Genomic DNA, 19,445 nt, shown 5'->3' with positions numbered 1-19,445 from the left:
AAAGTTCCTGCTGTATCCTGGCTCCTGTTTTTGGTGTTCTATATTATAATTTTCTGTGGTTTTTGATATGTAAACCCCTCATTGGTAAGATCAGACCATAAACAAATTTCCCTGGACATCCATATCCCGTCCCCACCCTCAGCCAAGGAAAACACTGTAAAGAATTTCTCAAAAGCCAACTTTGCACTTCTCAAGACTGAGGTGGAATCCTTCAAAGCCCCCGGGCCAGAGGATAATACAGCACAATCCGCAGAATCCTTTACAAATGCATTCTATGAGCACCTGCAGGAATGCATGGATCATGCGATCCCAAATAAAACCAAGACTCACTCCTCCAAAAATAGGAGACCTGTCTGGTGGACCCCGGCCATAAATAAGCTATACAACAGGAGGAGGAAGCTACTACATGACAGAGCAAAATCCCAAAAAGGGAAGACATCTCTGATCAGTATTAGCAAGAAACTTTGATCCCTCATAAAATCATCAAAGGCCAGTTTCGAAAGAAAAATTGCCCTAGACACTAAAGATAATCACAAGGCCTTCTTTAGTTATGTCAGGAATATGGGTGAAAACTCCCATATATGCTCTGAATTGTTGCGTAATGGTACAAAATATACCAAACCTACAGACATAGCCAACATCCTGGCAGACAGATTCAGCGCAAACTTCTCCCCCCCTTCCCCCCCAAAGGAGCAAATGCCTATCCCAACTGAATGTAACCTCCCTGACATCACAGATGCACAGGTGAAAGCTGCCCTCTCCAAAGAAAAAAAACACAGCATCTATGGGACTGGACGGTGTCCCAGGCTGTGTCTTACACGAGCTCCAAGACGAACTGAACCCTCACATTAAGTCACTGTTCAAACTTAGCCTTACTACAGGATATGTACCCAAAGAATGGCATACAGCTACAGTGGTCCCACTCCACAAAGGTGGTGCCACAAAGGACCCCGGGAACTATTGCCCCGTAAGCCTGACTAGTCTGGACTGTAAAGCTATAGAGCGTATTATCATAGAAATCAGACATTGGGAGCCTCCAGACACTGGACCCTACCCAATTCGGCTTTGTTAAGGGCAGATCATGCCTCTTAAACCTAGTTGATTTCTTTGAAACAGTTACCAAAGCCATAGATGAGGGCAAGGTAGTCCACACAGCCTACATGGACCTCGCAAAAGCCTTCGACACAATACCCCACTCAGGCATCATAAATAAGCTTACCAGCTTAAATATCAACCCCTATATCACAAGATGGGTTGCAAACTGGCTCAGGGATAGAACCCACATGGTCAGAATCGCAGGTGCCATGTCCGAATCCAAACCAGTTACAAGTGGCGTCCCACAGGGCTCAGTTCTGGGACCTCTCTTGTTCAGTATATACTTCTCGGAGGTTCAGGCTAACACGGGGGGATTATAGCTGACAAAGTTCGCAGATGACTGCAAACTGGGGGCCCTAATCGACTCTCCAGCTGACACAAGCATCCTCCAAAAGGGTCTCACAGAGATGGATGCTTGGTGCCAGAGCCATGGCCTCAAGCTAAATGCTAAAACGTGCATAATCATCCCCTTTGGGAAAAACAAGGTGCCCACAAATTACCACATAGGTGGTAATCCATTAAGTACGGAAGAAGTAATTAGAGATTTGGGGACCAACGTAGATCCTAATCTCTCCTTTGATAATCACGTTGCCAAAGTGGTTAGAAAGACCTTCTATATAGCCCACCTTATCACGAAAGGGTTCGCATGTACATCAAGTGAGGTCATTGTGCCCCTCTACTCGTCACTCATCAGGCCCATAATTGAATACAATGCCCCTTTTGGGATGTACCTTACCTGACACCTGCAGCAACTGGAGAGACCCCAAAAGTACCTCACCAAGAGGATCATGGGCTACAAACAGATGTCCTATGCAGCTCGACTAAAGAAACTCCAGCTCTACTCAGTTGTTTACCGCCTACTCAGAGGCGATCTATGCCTGACATACAAAGCCATGTCAAACCCAGAATTAATGGACATGCTCCACCTCAAAAAATCCAAGTCCCTTAGAACTACACGCTCCAGGGACTTAAACCTCAGCAAAAAAATAAATCGGACATGCTGGAGGGACAGATTCATTTCCCAGAGACTCCCCTCACTCTGGAATAGAATCCCAAATCATGTTAGACATAGCCCCTCGCTGACCCTCTTCAAGCGAAATCTGGATGCGTGGATGGGAAATCGCAAATTCACCCCTGGGATCTCTTCTGTGTCCCTGCTAGACAGAGGCACAGTAAACTAATCTTAAAGGGTACCTTCTGTGACCTACTTTACAGAGGCACAGTAGGCTAATCTAATAGGGAAGCGGAAGCCAAATACACTCTGGCTAGGCTTATAAATGCCCTAGGGCAGATAGCCTAGTATCTACCTATGAACCTATAAAAAAAAAAAAAAAAAACTCTTACTCTTCCTGCCCCGTTCTCTTGCTCATCATAGATCCTCCTTTGCCATTAAGTCGTGTAACAATACAGCCATCCAACCTGACACCTACACTAAACTATCAGGGGTCATCATTGATGATGAACTAAAATTCAGTATATGCAACTTTTCAGTACACAATTTGGAACCCACTAGTTGGGTCATTGATTTTTACACGATTTTTATATATTTATGACAAGATAATGTCCCAATGACAAGCTATTTAGACTATGTTTAATATTATGTGTTTTAGAGTTTTTAACATGAAAACATGAATTAAAAATTGTATATCTTTATGAAAAAGATCAAGTATACTGATATTTAAGTAAAATATATATTTATATTTATTATTTATGGCTTTGTAGCTAAATATAACTTACACAGACCATTTGATTGTTTGCATCTTATATATACATTTATTTTGTATATTTTTTATATCTTAAATACGGTGCATATTTTTTAAAACAATTTAAAATGTTTCTTTTATTGTCAAACAATACTTGAAATGGTTAAATTAATTAATTGACTGGCCTATCCCATGATATAAATAAAGGGGATGGCCATATTACATTTGTAACTTGATAAAGCCTGGGATACACCAGGCGAAAGCGCTCGTTTTTACTTGTTGTGGTCTATTAAACTAAAGCAATTTTGACTTCTTTACTTTGGTTTCTTTGCTGTTTGGTCTTGACACTGAGGATTACTATTTAGTACATTAAGATTCATGGACTTTGAACGCATTACTCATTTCCGACAGCAAAATTTTGAGTGGCTGGTGGCATTGACTACAGTTTTCCTGTTCTTCTTGGGTTTTTGCTAGTTTTTTGGTAGTTCCGCTTACTTCGTAAAATTCAGTCAACACATACAGCAATGCATAAAGAAAACCCATCAGAAACTAGGTCTCTTATACCAGAACAGAAAATACCTCACTCGAGGCTAGACTCACCCTAGGACAAGCACTTCTCCTCCCCTCTCTCCTCTATGCTGCCCCAATTCTCACAAATATTCAAACAACTACCTTGAACAAACTCCAACAAACCTACCACAAAATAGCCAGATTCATCACTAACTCCCCAAACAATACACACCACTATATTGCCTTAAAGTCTCTACAATGGCTGGAACTCCCACAACTACTACATCTCTACCAATTTCACATGCTGCACTCTATGCTCTTTAAATCTTCCATCCATCTTTATCTCTCCTAGTCTATCTATACCCCTTCTCGATCTCTCCGCATCTCTAATCAGCAATTGCTCGGTATCTACCACCCCAATAAGTCAGTAGGTAAGCAACTCTATAAAACACTCTGTGGCCCAAGCTTGGAATAAACTTCCCCTGGACATATGCTCCCTCACACTCCACTTTTTAAAAAAAAGAACTTAAGGGACATTTACTCAACTCCAGAACCTGTCCCTGCTATGACCCTATACAGCTCTCCCCTCCCCCACACTCACATCACTCAGTTGATCCTACTCACACTCTTGTCTGTCCCTCACTTGTACAATAACAAAGAATCTGCCCAGAAAAAAAAAATTTCAAATTTATTTTTTCTTTCAATTATAACCTTCACATGTAGTTGTTTATTCCTTACTATTGTTGTTATCATTGTTTGCAGTACTTGTTTTCTTACTGTAATTATATATTGTACCTTCTGGAGCTTTTCTCCTCGGGTCTCAACTAAAAATGGGACAAAATCCCAGTTGGACTAACAAATGTCAATAAATAAATAAAAAAAATAAATAAATATTTTACTATATCTATTTTCACAAAAAAAAAAGATTGGGAAGGGAGCTATGATATACAATTCACAAAGAAACAATGGGAGCACATAGGGCCCCTAAATATACAAAAAAAAGTCTAGAAGATTTAGAATTTTTGCCAGGAAGTGATTTCACAGGTACTTTTATACCCCAAGCAGACGCCAAATAATTTTTCCTCAGGTACATGGCGAATGTTGGAGGTGTGACAGAAAAGAAAAGAGGTAACTGGGAACATATGTTTTGGGAGTGTAATTTGCTGGTAGACTTTAAAAATTCCCTACAGAGGGCTTTGCTGGGAATACTGGATGAGCAAATGAGTGTAACTAATGAAATTATTTTTTTGAGCTGGGATACAGGATCTCAATTGCCTAGACATACTAGTTAAGTTTAATTCTGGTGCCTGCCAAAAAGCAATTACTAGAAAATGGAAATTAAAATCTAAACCAACCATACTTGAAGTAGTGAATATTGTAACAGAGATAAAAAAGCAGAATGCAGGATCTTCAGAAAAGGGTAAGATTAGATTACATAGAAAAAAATGGAAACTGTGGGAACAATTCATGCAGAAAATGTTTTGGAGGAGGAATGCGGTTTAAGAGAAGGCAGGAACTGAATAATTTATGTAATGTTGTCTAGACTACAGGAGACACAATGCATGCGATCTATAATGTTTTTAAATATGAACTTGTTAATATGGTCTGATTATTTTTATACAAATGTAAATTTACCTATGCCACAAGTGATAATTCAATAAAGGTGTTTAAAAAACTGTTATTGGAAAAATGAAGTTTCGTAACTGGGGCAAACTTAACATAGCTAATAGCATGTCCACCACAGTAGTACTAAACAGCAAAAAAAAAAAAATACATCAAGCCATATGAATCTCAGAGCTACAGCACTCACCTGAAACCAGAAAAAAATAAAATAAAAATAAATACATGCAATATAAATCACCATGTGCTCAAAAATGTAAAACAACCATGCCCTCAGCCAACAAGACAAGTAGTTACTGTCCTCAGAAACCAAAATTAGAATCCTAAAAAAATAAAACAAAACCCCCAGATGAAGAACCTCTACCAAAGAAGCTTCATGAATACACAAAAATGGTAAAAACAAATAAAAACAAAAATTATAAATAATGAAAATCAAACTGAAAGCCTAAACCAGTCCCAGAACACTAGTTAGAGTGCAAGCAAAAATCAAAACACCAGCACATAAGCATAAAAATGGAAAATAAGTTAAAAAAAAAGGAATGCTCTACAGCTGTGCCAGATCCTTCTACCCCAGTCGAGCAATCACCACAACATAAAAAATGTGGATCAAGTTGCCAATGGCTGATTTCATGGAAGTCTGATCCTTAAGGCCTTCCTTGAGTTCACTATCAGCTTTTCAACAGAGTGCTGTAATTCATCAAACAAGTCTCACTGAAAATACATCTGACATTAATTTCTGCAAAGAAAAAATGGAAGACAAACTTGTTTTCCCAGTTTATCCAGAGTCCAGTATTTTATCTCTGGGGAACAGACAGCAGGAGACTGAAATGAAGGATTACTCTTCAAGGCAGCTGCTGACACAGTGACATCCAGCTTAGGACTACTTGTGATAATGAAATTTCTTCAGGGAACAGAATATTTGATTTGCCTTCCTTTGTACTGAAACCACAGTGCCAGAATGTACCCAAAAGTAATTTACAATACCCTGGAAAGTGTCCACCATTGGGAAGTGCAAGGACTGTTGTCTCATCCTGCAGACCTTCTATAACTTTCTGTGAGCAAATAAATGGCATCAGTGGGGCATTACTCTTCTCTTAAAGCTTCACCAAATTCAGGATTCTCAGAGTGAATGAAGGTAATCGGACTCTTCTTCACAGGCATCCTCAGAAATTTGTTCAAAATATCACAAAGTCTTTTAAATACGGAGTATTTTGCAAAAGCTTCCCTTGGACCTTCGGCAGTTGGGTGGGACGCCTTATGCGGAAGATTCTGCTAGCCTTTTAGGCTACACCATATGAGTACCAAGACAAGAGGAGGAGTCAGATTAAATACTGACTGAAGGAGAGTAAATCTCAAGAGGGACAAGGGAGGGTGCTGGTAGGTGTGTATGGTGATGTCAAGATTTGTGGTTTTTCAGGCTGGTTCCAATTAACATCCCTGCTTGGATGAGCTAAGGCACACATTTCTGGAGGGAAAGGACATCGTTTTATGCATATGAAGAGACACAGAGAGACAGAGAAGGGAAGAGAACGGGAGAAAGGTCTGATTGCTGGAAAATGGTTATAATACCTATACTCTAGAAGTAAAAAAGGATTTTAGCTAGATCTGATCTGAGACTCTAGATAGATAAATCCTTAACGCAATCATCCATGTAAGGATACAGAGCCACATCAGTCTTGGGTGTATGAAAAGTGGGACCAGATACTTTAATAGTCTGGATATAGTAGAAAAAACAAAGGATTAAGCAGTAAACTGGTAATGAGAGTCTCTTACATGGAGGTAGATAATCTGTATCATGCATGCCTGGTCAATAGGAAGGCATCTTGCAAAAAAGAGGTAGACATGCTTGCAGTATCATAATCTTTATGGCTACTACCTGTACCTTTTTTTGCAGGACAATCTCTGTTTAGGCACCTGTTTTCTGCAAAAACATGATAAAGGGCAAAAGCACTACAGTTTTCTTCTGCTTAATGTAGGCAAATGAAATTCTGTATTTCAAACCATCTTATTATGACATGAAACAGAAACAACTAAAATTCTACAACTGTGAGCCTTTATTTTTGTGATCAATTCAAATCCACTCTTGTGCAAATGACGGAGTTCAACCTCTCCTACAAAGTCTTGCATTGCTGCAAAAAGTCCCCTTTTTGGTAGCCAGAAAGGTGGCAAGCCTACATTTATTTATTTTACATTTGGTTACTGGGAAAGTCTGACTGGGTGAAGACACGTTTTTTGTGGAGGCCTGGGGAGAAAAGCTCCACATGTTTCTTAAAAATATATAAAAACTTAACCATTACAAAATTTTACAGTATAGTCAGTAACATTTTTCTGACAGTGCACATACTGCAAAAGACAGTTTTACAGAGAAGCAGTACATACAGGTTTTTAAAATAGAAATTCAGTTAAATTTACACAGCATTAAGTAAGCATAATTATAACTAGTAGTCAGAGCTGGAACAGCAAGAGCAAGCAATTCAGCAGCCACTTAGCCTGGACTAGTACAGGTATAAAGCCAAAAGTCATTAAGGAAATTTTTAAGGGAATTCTTACACTGATGGGTAGTTAGTAGTTCTAACAGTAAGAGGAAGTGAATTCCACACTTTTGCTACACAGTGGGAATATAAGGAATCACCAGCAGTGTTGGGCGATTTACTCACCTGTAGTAGTGATTTATTTCCAGATTTAAGACTGTGGTTAGTAAAATAAGGTTTTAAAATGTTTAACAGAGCTGGAATTTTTTCAGCCTGATATAATAGTTTGTGTGTCATGATTAGTTGATTGTAGGATAGTAGTTGTGGTAGTTCTAGCCAAGATAGTTTTTTCAAGGAATAACGGTGGTGTATCTAATGTGGACAGTCGGTAGCTAACTTTGCTACATTGTTGTAGCATACTTCAAGTTTCTTTAAATCTGTCTTTTTATGATTAAAAATTGGGGAGGCATACAGCAAGGCTGACAGGAGATGGGTTCTGGAAATAATAATTCTAGAAATATCAGGCATTTTTGTTACTATATAAGATACCCATTTTTTTTATGAACTTTTATGAACTTTCTTGATTGTTTGGGATAAATGTAGATCAAATCTTAGGTTATTATCAATTGTAACACCAAGTAATTTTGTTTGAGATTCAGGGATGATTTTTATCAATTTGCTGTGGGAAACTATCAAAAGCCTTGGGCATATCGATGAGGACAGCCAAAACTATTTTGCCTTCATTTCAAAGTTGGTTGAGAGTGTTACTGAAACTCAGAAGAGCAGTTATGGTACTGTGATAAGGTCTAAACCCATGTTGGGAGTTGGTTAGAAGGTTATTGGTGGTAAGGTATAAGAAACGCTGAGAGTGAATGCATCTTTTTCATGGAGTTTTGATAGTGGGGAAGGAATGGGTCTGTAATTTGAAAGTTCTGCTGAGATGCCTCCTTTGTGTATGGGGATTATGTAAGCAGTTTTCCATTCTGATGGGACATATTGTTCTGCAACAGATCTATTTATAAGAATTGATACTGGATAGGATATGGCTTCAGCAGCTAATTTTAAATATTCAGCTGGCCGGTTATATGCTGCTATTGTGTTAGGTTATCTTGATACATTTGCTTACATGTAAAATATTTAAATACATTTCACATCTTTTTCCCTTTTTCAGTGTGACAGAGAAATGATAAAGATGTTTATTTTACTGAATCTGGAATTGGCTATACTTAAATTTCCATCTGGTAGTGAATTCTTAATTAAGCCAAATTAGCTGCTCTTTTGGAGTACAAAGGATGAGGCTTAGAAATACAATGGCACAAACCTCCGCCAGCTCTTGTTTGTTAAAAGAGGTAAATCTTCCTCCTTGGCAAGTGGAAGGCGGATAGCAGGAACAATATGATGGGAGTGATGGCACTGGTGTCCAATGGCAATTATTAAAAGGCACATGTTACAGAGGTGCTGCTGCAGCTTCTCAAAACCTGGTGCTTTTTTTCTTCTGAAACGGATCTTTTAATTGTTGCTGTTAGCTTTGCTTCCTGTACAATGATCAACTCTTGGAAAGCAGAAAAGGATTTACCATTTCATTAAGGCCACTTTCAATGAAAATAGGATTGCAGATTAAATAACAGTGAAAATTAGTTTCACTGAAAAAACTAGAACTTCAAGGAGGCAAGCCTCTGTATTCCCACAAATGCCTTACTCAAATATAGTAACCCTTTCCATATGGTTGTATAGCAGTTAACAACCTAAAAAAAAAAATCTTGCACCAAATAAGAACTCGACTGCTGCAAAAATTTTATGGTAAGGCACGTAGAGAAACAAACACATTTAACAACAAATTCCAGAGAAACTAAACAATTAAGCATTCATTAATGCTGAATGTTGGCCTGTGAAGCACTGCTGGTGTTGCAACACAGCTGAAGGAATACACCTTTGTGTAAAGTTGTATTGCATTGGCTGTGCAGTGGTGCAGCAGTTAACATTGTTCCCCTCATAGCAAGAGTTTCCCTGGTTTGATTCTCATTTGGGTTGCCTTCTGTGCGCAGTCTGCATGTCCTCCCTGCATTCGCGTGGGTTTCCTCTGGGTACTCCGGTTTCCTCCCACATTCCAAGGACGTGTCTGTAGTGTTTCTCCCCAGGCCTCCCCTGAAAATAGGCTCTGTCCTAATCGGACTTTCCCAGTCAATAAATGTTAAATAAATAAATAAATAAATAAACAAATAAAGAGCTCTGTGACTAATGGTTTTAAGAGAGTTCAGAGGCTATACTCAGCTGCACTCAGACATATCATCATTTGAAGACTGCATTAATTCTACCGCATTACTGAAATGTTATCCATTATACCTAGAATTAAAGTTACAACCAAATGCAAGAAAGAGAGATCTTGCTTTATTTTCCATGTCTGCAAATGTTACTTGGTGTACTATGTAATGCAAAAGCAACATATGGTAACAAGGGGCCAGCATTTATACTTGTGCATTTCAGGGTAGCAGACAGCTTGCTCCTCAGAGACAGAATAAAGCAGTGTAAAATACACATCAGTAGGGAAAAAAAAAATCAACAAAACAGACTGACGTTAAGTCGAGCATACAACGAAGGGCAAGGTAGTGGTCTCACACCGCTCTCTGAGAAATTTGAAATAATACATATAACAACCACAACTGGTAACATCAGTATCCACTAGCAGTGGCAGTCTGCTTCTATGCTTTTTCCAGAAAAAAATATATAGCTGATATAAAAGCTCTCAATGGGTGCCTAGCAAGAAGGACATCTTACCAATTCCATGAAAGGGGTCAGAAAGGGGAGTAGATGAAAATAGAAAAAGTGGTACAGCTGTAGAAGAACACACAGCAAGTACACAATAAGGTAAACCAGGGCTAGGGGAAGGCAGGCTACATTTATTTTTTGGGGGAAAGGACATCATTTTATGCATATGAAGACACAGAGATAGAGAAAGAAGGGGGTGAAAGGCAAGAAGAGGGAAGTTATGCAGAAGAGGCAAACAAACAAAAAACAAGGCAGACATACAGCAGTATGAAACATTCCATTTAAATCAACAGACTTCTCACAATAACAGCCTGCAGCCATTTTCTTTGAATAAACACATAATACAACAAAGACATGGAGAGTGAGAGCTGTTTGGTGTGTGGTGGTTGAACTTGGAAGCCTTGTAAAGTTTTTCTGCTGAGCTGTGCTAATGTATATAGTATCAGCCCTAATGATAAATGAAGACAACTCTTCTTATTACAATCTGTACATTTGGGCAATTACCAATAAAAGAATCTTCAACCTCATTTGGTCTAACTGGCTTGTGTGAATTAAATATATTATACAACTGAGGTGTCGGAAACACAACCTGTATTTGTACAGCACATTTACTATAGCATTTTATACATATACTTGCTGCAGCTCATTCTGATTGATCTTAGTCATAAAAGAGTATATTTATCTAGTACACCAATTCTGTACATCAAAACTAAATCACACAGGTGTTGAGATATGCATCATGCATGTCATTCTAGAAGTTACAACAAGACAGATATCTAGAGTCTTCAAATTACCTCTATAGCTTTTCCAGTGAAAATTGAACCAGTTGTGCCACTCTTAAATGTTCTTGTCTGGTTTAACTGAATGTGTCCTTTGTGGTATTGCAAAGCAATTCGAGCAGTTACTCCAGAACCTGTAGGACTTCTGTCAACCTAAGTCGGAAAAGGAAAAACGTATTGGGCAACGCTCTAGTAAATGCAATAGTAAATCAACCAATAAATAGTCATTTATGTTTCAAATGATACCTGAGCATTGGCAAATATACATATGTTGGCAGTTGGTTCTTCGGAAAATTCATCACTTCCATCTGTTAATATGGTACCATAAAGGAATGCAAGGTCTTTACTTTCTGGATGATAAAGCTTCACCTATAATTGGTACACATGGAAAGAAAAAACAGATGAACGACTTTTGTGAAATGTATTCAGACTGTTCCCCCAAGGAAAGTTAAGAAGTCTACAACAGTTAACCTACGAAGGCCCATTTTGCATTATTAAACTTTGTTTGTGTCTTTCGGCTTTTCCTGGTTAGGGGTCGCCACAGCGGAACTCCGGTCCGCTAATGATTGGCAGTTGATTTTTACGTACCGGCTTGCCAGGCCTGACACACAACTTTCAACGAAGGTACACCCATTCACGCATGTCTCCACGCAGAAGACGCTCTAGCTGAGAATCGAACCGGACAGCATCTTACTGTGAGGTGACAAGGCTACCACAGCACCACCACCGCATTTTTCATTATTACACTACAGTGTACAAAACATCATAAAAACAAATGTTACAGTCATGCTCAGAAGTGAAACATTACAGTAATGACTGAAGAGCTTAGCCAAAACAACAACTGCATTCTGTTATACATATGTGTAGTTAAACCATCAGTTCAAATGCAAGATAGGTACTAAAGCCCCTTAGTGAGCAGCAAAAATGGCATAACAGTTTTGAACCAGCAGTAAAAGTAATAATATAAAGCTGTTGCCCTGTGACTGGCTGCAAAGACATTACATATTAAACAAACCAGCTGCAGCAAACCATAGTCTATTTTAGAATATTAAGCCACTGGGGTTAACAAAAGAAATGGATAGAAATGTCATTAACAAATCCTGAAGGAGATGAGTAAAGTTGACATAGGTCAGTCTTTGCCATCTCCCACCTACAGGTCACAGGAAAGTTGCCTCTTTCTGGCCAAACACCATACCATCATGGTGCTCAGCACAAAACATACTGTTGTGGTGCACGCCATGGCTCCAATGCTAGTCTAGTAAAATCTGTACCTATGACACAGGTGCCACAAATAGACAAGGCCAAAGGACAGCCATCACCCTTTACCTATTTCAAAACCACTCTCAGGCAAACAGCTATTCTGTCCTGGTGGATGACCACAGAGGAGATTAGGCTTTAAAGTCAGTCAGTCATGCCACTCGACCATCATACTTCCTTATCATAACCATTTGGATCTTTCTCCTGGCAAAAGGCTAATTCACCATAGTGTCTAAGTAGAGGAGCACAGGTTTAATAAGGCTAAATATCACCAATTATTAAATTTCACTCCTCAGCACCACATCAGGACCAACAAGACTAAAGGTCCTATAAACAAATCAAAGCACATGCAAAAGAGGATGCTGGGGTGTTACCCTGAACAAAGGAGCACCACAGTTGTACTGTTAAGGTGAGGTGTTAACATGAACACTAGGACACCTTAACTATTATACTGATATGGCAAGTCCCTCATACATCTCAGTACTGTAATAGCTGAGTGTCCTAGCTTCACAGTACCTGGATGGGGAAACTGGCAAGGAATACAGTCACATTTCAGGTGGGGACCTTAGCAAAATTTACCCTGGACACCAACTGTCTTTACAGACTGAAGCTGACTTTCAGTGCTTGCATTCATATGATCTGATGGCAAAGTCTGTTCTCACAGGAGCAAATTTCACAGCCAAATGTAAGAGGGCAGAAAAAAAAATTATTGTTCTATCAGAATGCACTATGATTTCTATTTTAAAATGGTTACTTCAGGAATCCTAACAACTCGGCACCGTAAAAATCCACTTCCAATCATGAGCGGACCGGAGTTCCGCTGTGGCGACCCCTACTGGGAAAAGCTGAAAGTCTACTTCAGGAATCTTAACAGAATTCAGTGTAAGCAGCTATTTAATAGGAGGCAGTTTGCTTTCTTACTGGATAATACAACTTACTGCATACAGAAGACCCCCACCCAAAAAAGGATCAGCCAAGTGGATTTCTTTGGACCTGAAAATAAATTAATGAATTGCTAGCAGCAGTATTCTGGGATTCACATTACGCAACTGAATATTTGGTTAACAGCGCAATCTAAAATGACTTCAGGAATGAAGGAACCCTAGCTTTAGAGAAAATGATGCAAGGTTCACAGCACATAAACCAAAGTCATGTACTTGTTAAGAGATGGGTGAGAGTTGGTCCATTTCACATTAGCAGCAGCAGAACCAATGCTACTAAGTCTTTGGCAGATGAACACCTGACTCTTTCCATAGCCACCAGCCCTCTTCTCTTATCCACGGTGCTCTGCAAACAGGCCTTCCAATCCAGATCTCAGTAATGCTGCACAAAAAAAAAAAAAAAAAAAAAAGGGGGGGGGGGGGTTCCGAAGGGCCATGGATGGAACAGCTTCTCCAACAGATGAGGTCTGATCAGGGAGAATCAAACTTGTTAAGGCCAAAATATGTCTATGAGAATGACTTTAAACTTGTTTTGACTGGTTTTTCAGTATGAACTTTGAAATAAAGGGAAATAGTGGAAAAGCATACAAGTTTTGGGGGCCATTTCTTGATGACAGCGTCCCTGAAACTTTCCCCATTGAAGAAATCATGGAAAATAAGTTGTTACAATTAGTGTTTATTGATAAGACAAATAAACTACAGCAAGGCTTCCAGAGACAGTTTGGTAGTGAGTTCCATCCTACTTGTTAAAATACCAGGTCGCTGGCATGTTATCAGTATGGATGGCTATCATAAGCAAGGGTAAGGAGCCCTGAAAGACCTAAAGCTTGAGAAGAACTTGAGTCATCTCAAGAACACTGATTTGCAAACTGGCCTCTGACTGTGATCATACGTCTTTGACAGTCTGCCCTTCATAATGCCTCCCACCTCAAAAGGGTAAAAGCCTCCATTATGACAGCCATGGAAGGGATTTGGAATGGACTGCCCATAACCACTTATGGATTATGTAGCCATCATTTTAAATGTGACCTGCATGTGTTGAGAATTTTTTTCCAAACACCTTTATTGAATTATCACTTGTGACATAGGCAAATTCACATTCATGTAAAGTAATTAAACTATATTAACATAGCAAACATTGTATGACATATAGCAATATATGTGAAGTATAACAATATTACATAAATTATTCAATTCCTGCTTTTTTTAAATAAAGACATACTTATTAAACCATCACTTACTACATAGGCAATCATAAATTTATATAAATGAAAACAAACCACACCGACACAATCCTAGTTGCAAGCATTTTACATTACAAACACGTGCTCAGAATTTTGACCTGAAAGTAGGCAGAATCTGTATGACAAGACTACTGACCTTTCAGTATCCACTGTATGGTTTACATATAGCATCTTGTGAAAGGAATCCAGTAGACATCACTGCCATCAATCCTGATGCTTTGAAATAAAGAAAGGCTGTGAGAAACTGAAACTGGACAATTTGTAAGATAAAGTTCTGCAATGGAAGGATCCTAACTAGGGGCAGAACAGCCCTGCATGACAGAGTATCTAAGGTACAGCTTATGAAAGTCAGCATTTGAGAAGGCTCCAACATGGACTTTGCAGTATTCAGATACCACCTTTACTTCTTGCAGTCTCTAATTTGCTAAAACTTTGGACATACATTTGGTGAATATTTTGGGGGACGGAGTTGAGACCAAATGGTAGATTCCTGAACTGGCAGACTGACTTCTAGCTGGATGTGTAGAAATTTCCTGAAATCATTGACAGTCTTGATGTGGAGGCAGGTATCTTGAAGTTACAAAGAGCACATCTAATCATTTGACAGACAGCGAAGGATGAATTGCATTTTGACCATCCAAATTGTTTCTTGTGGAGTAAACATTCAAATGTAATACAGGTCCGAAGTCCTTTGTTTTCTTGAGAACAAAAAGTAGAATAATAATCTGTTCCTCTTTGGTCTGGTGAGACCTCTTGGACACCTTTTCTGGTAAAAGGTATAAATCCTCTTTTTTGCTGTTTTCTTTTGATAAGATGGAACATCTGCCAACAGAAAAGACGGGCTGAGAAGGGGTGCAGAACGGGTTAGTGCAACCACTACAGATTTTACTGTCCTTATCAGTTTGTCCTGTGTGGTGGCCAATCATACCTGCAAGTGGAGAGAAAGATGACCCTTGACTGCCTCCAGAGTTGAACAGCTGGACAAGATCTCAGGTGTTCTCCTGAAGCATGGACTTTGATTCTCCATTTTTCTTGTTCTACTTTCGGCTGCTCCTGTTAGGGGGTCTCCACAGCAGACCAACTGTTTCCATTTCTTCCTGTCCTCTGCATCTTGCTCTATCACACCAACTACCTGCATGTCCTCTCTCACCACATCCATAAACCTTATCTTAGGCCTTCCTCTTTTCCTGTTACCTGGCAGCTTCATCCTTAGCATGTTTTTCCCAATATACTCTGCATCTCTCCTCAGTACATGTCCAAACCAACGTAATCTTGCCTCTCTGGCTTTGTCTCCAAACCTTTCAACCTGGGCTGACCCTCTAATATACTTATTCCTAATCCTGTCCATCCTCGTCACACCCAGTGCAAATCTTAACATCTTCAACTCTGCCACGTCAAGCTCTTGACTCCTGCCTTTTTGTCAATGCCACTGTCTCCTACCCATATAACATAGCTGGTCTCACTATCCTCTTGTAGACCTTCCCTTTCACTCTTACTGGTACACGTCTGTCACAAATCACTCCTGACACTCCTCTCCACCCACTCCATCCTGCCTGTACTCTCTTCTTCACCTCTCTTCCACACTCACCATTACTCTGAACTGTTGATCCCAAGTACTTAAACTCATCCACCTTTGCCACATCTACTCCCATTCTCCATTTTTGTTGATTATTCTTATAAATTGGATATATACCCTGTACCTTTTGCACCTTCCAGATCTCTGATTATTCTGAAGCTTTTGACCACACCTAAACCAGAGTTGATGAGGGCTCTGTTCTTTTGTTTGTCCTTGAAAGGGTGCACTATGGACTCTGAAAATTTACACCAAAAGCCACAAATCTTTTTTTCCTCTTTCCAAGTTCTCCAGCTGTGTCCTAATGTATGGAACAAAAAGTGCTCTTGTTAAATAGGGAATCTGTAAAAGTAGGTTTGGTGTCCGCAGACAGATGTGATAACATAGGGAAATGTGAACAGCTGTAGCCCAGGCTAAATCTTAAGTTGAATTTTTAAGCTAACCTCACTCGGTGAGGTATTATATGGGCGATATAATTGCCAACTGTGATTGCAATCTTTGTTTTAGCTGTCCATCTGAGATCTGATCCAGGAACTGATGCAGCTCATCTGGTAGTCCCCACTGAATCAAACCATGTGCTACATACATATACACACACCCCACCCCACCACACACACACATTATATTTTATATATATATATATATATATATATATATATATATATATATATATATATATACATATACATCTATATATATATATATATATATATATATATATACACACACACACACACACACACACACACACACACACACACATTATATATATATATATATATATATATATATATGTGTATATGGATTTACTTACCTTGAGTGGTAAGTTAGTGCTCCAGGATGTTGGTGTTCTCGTGCTGTTGGCCTTTTCGTCTCAGTTATATGGGTTTCGGGTAAGTGGTACTTGGGTCTACTGACCCATACATTTGCTACCAGTTAGGCCTGTATGAAAAGTGGGACCAGATACTTTTAATAGTCTGGATATAGTAGAAAAACCAAAAGATTAGGCAGTAAACTGGTAATGTGATTCTCTTACCTGGAGGTAGATGATCGGTTTATAAGTTACATGAATAGGAATGTAGACTTCATCATGCATGTCTGGTCAATAGGAAGGCATCTTGCAAAAAAGAGGTAAACATGCTTGCAGTATCAATCTTTATGGTTACTATCTGTACCTTTTTTTGGAGGACAATCTCTGTTTAGGCACCCGTTTTCTGCAAAAACATGGGGCAATAGCAGTACAGTTTTCTTCTGCTTAATTTAGGCAAATGAAATTCTGCATCTCAAACCATCTTATTATGACATGAAACGGAAACAAATTCTACAACTGTGCACTTTTATTTTTGTAATCAATTCAAATCCACTCTTGTGCAATGACTATGAGTACAACCTCTCATACAAAGTCTTGCATTGCTACAAAAAGTCCCATTTTTGGTAGCCAGAAAGGTGGCAAGCCTATATTTATTTATTTTACATTTGGTTACTGGGAAAGTCCGACTGGGTGGAGACCCTTTTTTAGTGGAGGCCTGGGGAGAAAAGCTCCACATGTATCATCAAAATATACAAAAACGTACCATTACAAAATGTTACAGTATAGTCAATAAAATTTTTCTGACAGTACACATATTGCAAAAGACAGTTTTACAGAGAAGCAGTACATACAGGTTTTTAAAATAGTAATTCAGTTAAATTTACACAGCATTAAGTAAGCATAATTACAGCTAGTAGTCAGAGCTGGAATAGCAAGAGCAAGTAATTCAACAGCCACCTAGCCTGGACTAGTACAGGTACAAAGCCAAGAGTCAATAAGGAAATTTTTAAGGGAATTCTTACACTGATCGGCATTGTAAGTAGTTCTAATAGTAAGAGGAAGTGAATTCCACACTTTTGCTACACAGTGGGAATATATGGAATCACCAGCAGTGTTGGCCGATTTACTCACTTTTAGTAGTGGTTTATTTCCAGATCTAAGACTGCGGTTAGTAAAATAAGGTTTTAAAATGTTTAACAGAGCTGGACTTTTTTCAGCCTGATATAACAGTTTGTGTGCCATGATTAGTTGATTGTAGGATAGTAGTTATTGTAGTTCTAAGATTGGTATGTGGTCTAGGAATGTCTCTTACCTGGGCCCAAAGGCAGTAGTGCCTCACAAACCATCCTCTGGGAGGGTATGGGGGTGCAAAGGTTGTGCATTCAAAGCATAATTCCAGTGGTGATACTAGAGCAGTGCAGTTCATTCAGACACATGTTGGGGGCAAGGCCACCACTCAGATGGGGGGGGGATCTCTAGCAGCAGCACTGTGTAGGTCTTGCATGAGGTCAGCCCAGAATATCAACAGGGGTAGGGCTAACAAGAAAAGCCCCAGTGCAGGGCAGCATATATGATGGTGCAGATAGTCCAGGTCCAGTCAGTCTCCCACAATCCAGCTTTCCACTTCCCATTATGCAAATGACAGTGTCAGCTGGGGGGGGGTGTACAACTGGCCATAAGCAGTATTCCTATCAGTTCCCTTTCTTTCCTGTCAAAGGCAAACCTATGGGGGAGAGGTAGTATGGGGGGGGTCAGAAGCTAGGAATGGGATATCTGTCTGCTGGTGGTGAGGTGGGGGTACTGAGTGGGTTAAAATGATACCTCCCAAAACAAACTAATGTTGCATAAATACACTTTGAAAATATGTCCATTGTCCGCAACTACTTTATCCAGGGGATGTACAGCAGGGCTCCATGGGGTTGAAATCCTTTTATGGGCAGCTAAAGCCAGAAAAGAATCAGGTTTAAGAGTTTAACAAAGGATCTTGCCTGGTTTCCTCAGGAGAGATGGTACACTATCAGGGCATTCTCATATAGACTTCATTGCCAGTCATACCATTTTATCTATGGGTGGAAACACCCAGAAGGAAGTATGGGGTCTGGAAAACTTCCTGCACAGTCCTTTGTGAAGAAGACATGTGGTCTTTAGGCCTGTAACGCCCATGCACTGGCCCAGTAATCAAGAAGCCTCAATCCTCATCACTAACAACAGTGAGGGACGTACACATTGTGAGGGTGACAAGTACATACACAGTAAAGTACAATTTCCGTTAAGAGCACACAGAGATCACAGTCAGTCTGGGGCTGATTTCTGCCTCTTTCTCCAGATCCACAGTAAGAATCCCCACTGGCACAGCTATAGGGTTAAGACCTCAGCCGAGTGGGCAAGCCAAAACCTCCATCACAGTCTCTGTCCAACCAGTGCTTCGTGTCCCTGCCCAAGTAGCTCACACACACACACACACACACACACACACACACACACACACACACACACACACACACACACACACACTTTGAGATTTAATTTATATACAAACCCAAAGACCCCCCTGGGGAAGGCTGGCACAGGTTCACTACCTATGACCCTTCTGCCCAAACTATAAGGTAGTAATTGCTGCCAACAACCACACTTACTTATCAGGCCCTTTCTAAAGGGCGACCAATCCTACTGTG

General features: G+C 39.7%; 1 protein-coding gene across 1 annotated transcript in view; it reads right to left on the bottom strand.

The window, feature by feature from the left end:
* The window catches only part of L3HYPDH (trans-L-3-hydroxyproline dehydratase), a 145,737-nt gene that overhangs the window by 38,319 nt on the left and 87,973 nt on the right, over positions 1–19,445 (bottom strand). The window contains exons 3-4 of the mRNA XM_044074455.1: positions 11,191–11,313; positions 10,960–11,097 (exon numbers count right to left, since the gene is read on the bottom strand). Of these exons, the coding sequence (XP_043930390.1) occupies positions 10,960–11,097; positions 11,191–11,313 (261 nt within the window). The remainder of the gene's footprint in view (positions 1–10,959; positions 11,098–11,190; positions 11,314–19,445) is intronic.

The sequence above is a fragment of the Protopterus annectens genome, chromosome 6.part0, assembly GCF_019279795.1.
Source record: "Protopterus annectens isolate FY-2018-M chromosome 6.part0, PAN1.0, whole genome shotgun sequence".
Lineage (NCBI taxonomy): Eukaryota > Metazoa > Chordata > Ceratodontiformes > Protopteridae > Protopterus > Protopterus annectens.
The sequence above is the reverse complement of the archived record's forward strand: the minus strand, read 5'-3'. Positions and strand labels throughout refer to the sequence as shown.